A 6849-nucleotide genomic window follows, 5' to 3' on the forward strand; every position below is an offset into this window, starting at 1 on the left:
TACAGGCTACAGTGAGGCTAAAAACAGAGTTCATATGACGTTTTTCGAAACAACTTTTTATGTCGGGGCTTCAGGACACTTGTATCACTACGGATGAGCAGTATGGAGATACTTTGTGGTTTCAATTTTGTGTTCTTGGACGTTAGTCTGGGGCGCCGTATGCCATTAGGTGTGCTGGCCGCTCCCCCTCCGATCTCCGCAAGGGATGTGAGTACTCTAAAACTTCACCAGGGCCTCCATCGGCATATGGGTGAGTGCACGATCCCTTTAAGGGCCCTATTTAGATGGTCTAAAACACGAAGCGCCAGATGTGCAGCGCAAGGGGCGTGTCACTGTCACTTGCTAGTTAGACAGCGCATTTTTAGACTGCGCGCCATGGCGGAGAGTCTAAAAGGGTTGGACTTACTCTGTGAATTAGTCATGGGTGTGTTTTGGGCGTATCATTCAATAAGCCAATCAGTGTCACCTCTCATTCCCTTTAAAAGAGCCGCGATTGGAGCGCATGGCGGAGAGCTAGTTAGATGGCGGACCTACCAACTGGAAAGAGTGAGTGTTTTACACAGTTTCGACTGAGAAAAAAAAAACTTCACCAGGGCCTCCATCGGCATATGGGTGAGTAGATAATGGCTGAATTTTCATTTTTGGGTGCACTATCCCTTTAATATTTAATGCTGTTTGTAACCCAGCATAGTTAAGAGAGTGAAAAGTGGCGTGTTGAGATAAATTATTCTTATGAATTGTAGATTATGGAACCCCTTCTTACTTCTACATAATGACAATTAATACACGGCCAGGCAACTCCTTGTGTGGCAATTAATATATCAAGGTGCTTTCATGTCCATTGTGAACGTGGCGTAAGGCTTGAAACCAAGCTGGCAGTTTTTTTTATTATATCAGCTCATTTGATGAGCCCTGCAGTTGGCGAGATGAGGGCATAGAGTGTGTGTGTGTGTGTGTGTGTGTGTGTGTGTGTGTGTGTGTGTTTTGCTGTGTGCCAGAGCAGATCATCAATATCTGTGCGCTGCTTGTGTTTCTTCCTGGAAATGTCGCCACAGACGCCCAGTTGTTAGTACTGCAAATGAGGGCTTTCATCAGTGGGCCATAGGCTCAATCATTATGTGTTAGGGCCTACATCATTTGGGGATAAACGGCTACTTGACAGACATTTATTTAATTGAAAATGTTCAAGATTATTACTTTGAAGGTTGACCTAAAAATGAAATTTGAATGGGTACTTACCTTACATACTTACACTGGCAAGCTACTTTGAACAGGAAAAACGATAAACAAAGGGGGCTTTAAGTGTTAATTCAGCCATCTGCTACCTGTGAATATTTTATGTGGGTACTAAAAGTATGTTTTATTATTACTTGTATGTTAACTCTTGACTTGTTCTTTTAAAGGCCCTAATCTCTGTTCTGCTATTTTATTTAGCTCAACTAGTCCTTTATACAAATGTGTTAAGACTAGGGATGGGAATCGAGAACTGGTTCCAACTGGTTCAATTCATCGACATCATTAGCCTTTATTCTTAACGATTCCCTTATCGATTCTTTTCATTACGCCGAATCTTTACGTCGATGACGCACGTCACGCTTGTCAGTCAGCAGTACGTTCAACAACAAAGAAGACGTAATGGTGGAGAGACAGAAGCGGTTGAAAGCTTGGCTTCACTTCACCAAAAAAGACTCATGACATTCACTCATCACAACAGCATGACATGCAATTTATGCAGCACCGTAATTACATGCAAGGGCGGAAACACCACCAATGCTACAGTGATTTGTTTTCCACTACAGAGCTCTACTGTGTGAGCATTTTAACGTTACTTGCATTTGCGACTAAAAATAGTTTTGTGTGAGCAAAAGAAATCATTCAGCACACTGTGCGAGTACAAATTTCAACCAGCAGCAGAAACGAAAGGCGTGATACTACTCAGAACCGTGATACTTTCACTGGTATCGTACCGTGGATCCCAATTTTGGTACCGTGACAACACTAACAGATTCTGTAACTTTATTTGATGTAGATGAAAACAAATGTATTCTTTCATTTGTTCCATTTTAGATGATAGCAGTGGACCAATTTCATATTTTGTGTACTTACTTACTTAGCACTTATCTCTTGTTTAGAATAGAAACTCAATAAAATTTATGTTGTTGACACCAAAAACCTGTAAGGTCTACTTTGTCTACACAGAAAATTCACAGGAGGAATCGATAAGGGAATCGATAAAGAATCAGATCGATAAGCAGAATCGATGATGGCATTGATATCAATAAAATCTTATCAATTCCCATCCCTAGTTACGACAAAGAAAAGAACGACTTTCAATTCCTCTCAAAATGACTGATGTTATTTTACAGTCTTGTGTTCCCACTTAAAATCCCACAGAAACATAGTTATACTTTTTCATGGTAAACAATTCCAATAAGCGAACCATGGCAATTTTATAATTGATATTGCTCATACACATACCTCTCTCAACCAGCCGCATGGACTCTAACCAGAGGGGAAGAATTAGGCGGTTTGCAATGAATCCAGGTTCATCCTGATGAAAGAGATGTTGGATGCTGCTGAGTGGGCTGTAATATTTTTGAGAAATAACAGCTGTAATGACATTATGAAGTAAATCCTACCTTGCAGGACACTGGTGTTTTCCCGAGAATTTTGCTGAAGTTTCGGATGGAATCTAAAGTCTCTTGGCTTGTTTCTGAGGTCGCGATGATCTGTGAAAGATTGATACTTAAGCAACTTTGATTCTAGATGTTCCCAGGTGTTTCCTGATATGGTCATAATGTTTCAGTGTCAGATGTTCATATTAAACATGGCCAAAGTTTCAAATAATGAGGTAAACCTAGATGAAAAAAGTAATTCCTGTGAGCAAAAACCTCAGGCTTCAGACTGTTCTGAACACTCTGTTTCCAAGGGCTTTTTTTTTTTTTTTTTTTTTTCCCATTCTTTTGAGACAAGTTGACGTCAGCTCCTGGCAAATGTCTTTATATGCTTGTTTGCAGTATGCACAATATTGCAAGTGTTACAGGCTGTTCTCATGTGCTGTTTGTACGTATACCTGCGAAAAGTAATGCACCACAATTCGTCTATTTCCCACATAATCATGAGTCAATAATTTGTGCACAACCCACGAAATCAGGAAGGCTGTAATCACATGATCAATACGATGACAAGACTAACACCTAGTTTCCACATGATTTTGTTTTCTGTATATATTTACGTATAGCATAGGGAGTACGCTCCTAGTGTTCAATGCAAGAAAAAGCATCTTTGTAGGAATGGATGGAAATACCACCACAGAAATGGCAGGCAAGTTATTTTTGGGTGCTTTTTACAGACAACAGTAATTCACAATAATAATAACAATAATAACAATAATTCATGGCAACAAATAAGTTAGGAGTCTGCCTGTCAGGTGTGTAGCCAGTTTTTGAAATATGTCGTCAAAAGACTGCATGCACTCTGTGTTACACAGCAACATGCTACTGAATTTTTCATCTAGAAATGATATATAAATAGAGCTGTGTTACATTTATCAACCTGTTAGCTTATTTGTTTTATGCTAGCTTCCTGTGGCACAGTGCTTACTCTCTCAAAAAAGGTGGTTGCTAACTTGGTGGCCAGATGAGACTACAGACCATCACCATGCCAAACACGGCTTTACAGCTGAGCTGTAGGGGCAACTTTGAAATCATGCAACCATGGTGTAGTTTATTTATAGCCTAAAATTAGCCTTTTAGTAATGGCAATTGCATTTAGGCTTCAAAAATCACAAGAGTGGTGTTCATTTGTGAAAAGTATCTTGCTAAACATGCTAATGTCTATTACCATGTTAACGGTATTTCCCATTATGTGTTAGCATCGAGCTAACGTAATAAGCGCTAGTTTTATGTATAGTTTTGTAAAAGGACATCATCTTGGTCTTTGGGAAACACTGATCAACATTTCTCACCATTTTCAGTCATTATACAACCCAAACAACTAATCAGTTATTCTAGAAAATAATCAACATAATAATGGGCAAAGAAAAATGATTGATTGTTGCACCCCAATTGCATGTTTTATTACCTCTTAGTATAAAACAATATTGTATTGTTTTATCTACACAAACAAATAAACAAAAGTAAAGACACTGTTTTTTTTTTTGTTTTTTTTTCCTGGGGCCGTACCTCTACAAGCTTCATTGTAGTGACCGGATGGAAAAAGTGAAGGCCGGCGAATCTATCCAGCCTGCTGCTGGAGCTGGCAATGTCGGTAATGGGAATGCCAGATGTGTTGCTGGCAAAGATAGTGCGTCTAAAATAGTACATAAAACATAGTATGGACAGCAGTTAATATCAAAGGCAGACGTGACATTCAGAGCTTTCCATTTCAATGTCTTTAATGAAGACCACCAAATGTAATATACTGTATGTCCTCTTCCCTCCCAGACCTGGGGTCAGATGCATAAATGATGTGTAAGCACAACAACCATACGTTAACCTTTCCCACTTACAAACTGGTATTTATAAAGGAAGAATGTGTGGTGAGAATGTGTGCCCCTTATGCAATCTTCAGACCAGGCTACCACTGGTTTTTTGCTGTGGGTGATATGAAAGATTTTGAATTTAGGTAGAGAAATGGATAGCATCATTTTTAAGTCGTTTGCCAATTTCACTGATTGTGAATAAATGTAAATAAACATTGATCATCCTTCTGAAATTTAACAGTAATGATGATTGAGTTTTTATTGCGATGATGGTGTGCACAAGTGTGATGAATTAGTGTTACTGACACTACAAATAGCTACAGCAGTGCGTAATGATGCTCTGGCACTACTCGAGAACCGTGCAATGTGTTGTAGTCGGCAAAATGGAACTTTTATTGTTATATTATTCACTGATAGTTTTAGGAGGAGGGACACAAGTGTTGCTATGCAAATGCATGTTTAATGTTGCATTCAGTTGACTCAGGCAGATGGTAGACAGAAGACAGAGAACATCATCTGGATGGCACAGGAAAAACAGTCCAACAGAATGGTTGGACAGTAAAACGAAACATGCATGACGACATGTTGCAATGGTGACGTTGTATTATTTACAAAAAATAATTATTTAATTATATTTATATTGAGTGTTTTTTCATTTATATAATTAATCTAGTAATGTCCAGTAATTGTCCAGATCGCCCAGGTTTTCCCCTTGTGTGGGGGGGGCTACGTTACATTCAGTGGTAAATTTTGTATTTTCTGCTTGCCTTACCCAATTTAACTGCCCTGCTCTCATCTATTAAAATGATACCCAGTTTGCTGTCTGTAGTCTGCCTGATTCCATGTGAACACAGCATTTCTACATCCTTTTGTGTCAAACTGTGGGTGTGCAATAAGGCTTGTGCACGTGCGCCCAGTGCCACAATGATTGAGTTTTACAAAACAGAATCAGGCATACGCATGGCTTTATGAATCTAAGGAGAAGAGTGCGCATGCACATTTCTGCCTTTGTGTGTGTACACAGTTTTAGCCGTGAATCTACACTAGGGCTGTGCGATTGCCTCTAAATTTATATTGTGGATTGTCATTGCTCTAGATTGCCAATACACAATTAAATCGCCAAGGGGGGGGGTTACGTCCTTGGCACATGGGGGGGTTACGGCCTTGGTCGGTAGGAACTTAAATGCAATAGGCTAAAAGATATAGGCTATAGCCTAGGCGTGTTGTGTTATAATGACGTTATTTTAATATTTTGCGTCACATGCAAAAGTGAGCGTCTCTAGCCGGAGACGTGTTGCTCCTCCTCACTTCAAGTTGCTGTCATTAACTTTTAACCTGCAAAGGCGGCAGTGCCGCAACATTGTAGGAATTTATGAAAGCCCTTGTGAACATTTCAGTAGTTACACATTAAAACAATATTTATTTGCAGTTACTCTATTGAACGACCCTGAAGCATGAGCAAACGGGCTGTGTCACTTGGGATCAAAGAGATGCGCCCTGTCACTGTCAGTGCAGGGCTGACAGGGCACCCTCCGCTGAGAAGAGAGAGGAGAGGAGATGGATTGTAGGTCTGTTTGTAAACAGGGCTTCTCTGACAGTCATGTATTTCCCCAAAAACATCTCTTAATGCACGGTAGAGCGCCTTTTTTTTTTTTGTTGTTGTTTTTCAAAATCGCCTTGATATCCAGCAAATCGCCTGGCAACCCTCCAATCGCCAATATACAATTTTATCGCTGATCGTCCCAGGCCTAATCTACACTGAATTGTATGCATCTGACCCAAGTGGTCTTGGATTTGGAAATTAACATGAGTTTATTCTGTGTTTTTAAATACTGGTAACTGCAATAGAAACATGCTTTCAATAACAACACACATACAGCACCATGAAACCCAGAACAAACAGCAATCAGCCTCTAATCTAACACTTTTATAAATGTATTAATGACCCAGAAATGGGACAGTGCTTACGCTGGTGCCAGCTTGTCAAGCCGACCAAAGAGATCCTGTTTGATTTTTAGATTTTCCACAATGGCCTCCACCACAATATCCGTGTCCTGAACTACAGACTCTGCATCTGTTGATGTTGACACATTCTGCAGGACTTTCTGAATAAACTCCTCACCTGCCTGAAACAAAAAAAAATGTGTCAGCATGTCCCATTAACAACTCACACTTCACTCTCTCATTGTTTTGCTTTGATTTTGTCTGGCTGTCTTCTGTGTCTCACCTCTGGCTGATCAGCAAACTTCTTCTTCACCACTCTTTTAAGGTTCCCTTCAATTCCTTTGATAGCCTTTTTGAGGATGTCGTCATTTATGTCCACCAGCGCCACTGAGTGGCCAGTTGATGCTGCAGTCTTTGAGAAA

General features: G+C 39.9%; 2 protein-coding genes across 5 annotated transcripts in view; one reads left to right on the forward strand and one right to left on the reverse strand.

The window, feature by feature from the left end:
• LOC126397387 (coiled-coil domain-containing protein 106-like) overlaps positions 1 to 6849 on the forward strand; it is a 68989-nt gene that overhangs the window by 22823 nt on the left and 39317 nt on the right. The window lies entirely within an intron of this gene.
• Positions 1 to 6849, reverse strand: part of LOC126397389 (hydroxyacyl-coenzyme A dehydrogenase, mitochondrial-like) — a 21200-nt gene that overhangs the window by 5370 nt on the left and 8981 nt on the right. For all 3 annotated transcript variants that reach the window (XM_050056113.1, XM_050056114.1, XM_050056112.1), the window contains 5 exons: positions 6711 to 6839; positions 6452 to 6609; positions 4185 to 4311; positions 2640 to 2729; positions 2479 to 2551 (listed from right to left, as the gene is read on the reverse strand). In XM_050056113.1, the coding sequence (XP_049912070.1) occupies positions 2479 to 2551; positions 2640 to 2729; positions 4185 to 4311; positions 6452 to 6609; positions 6711 to 6839 (577 nt within the window). The remainder of the gene's footprint in view (positions 1 to 2478; positions 2552 to 2639; positions 2730 to 4184; positions 4312 to 6451; positions 6610 to 6710; positions 6840 to 6849) is intronic.

The sequence above is a fragment of the Epinephelus moara genome, chromosome 11, assembly GCF_006386435.1.
Source record: "Epinephelus moara isolate mb chromosome 11, YSFRI_EMoa_1.0, whole genome shotgun sequence".
NCBI classification, from domain to species: Eukaryota; Metazoa; Chordata; class Actinopteri; order Perciformes; family Serranidae; genus Epinephelus; species Epinephelus moara.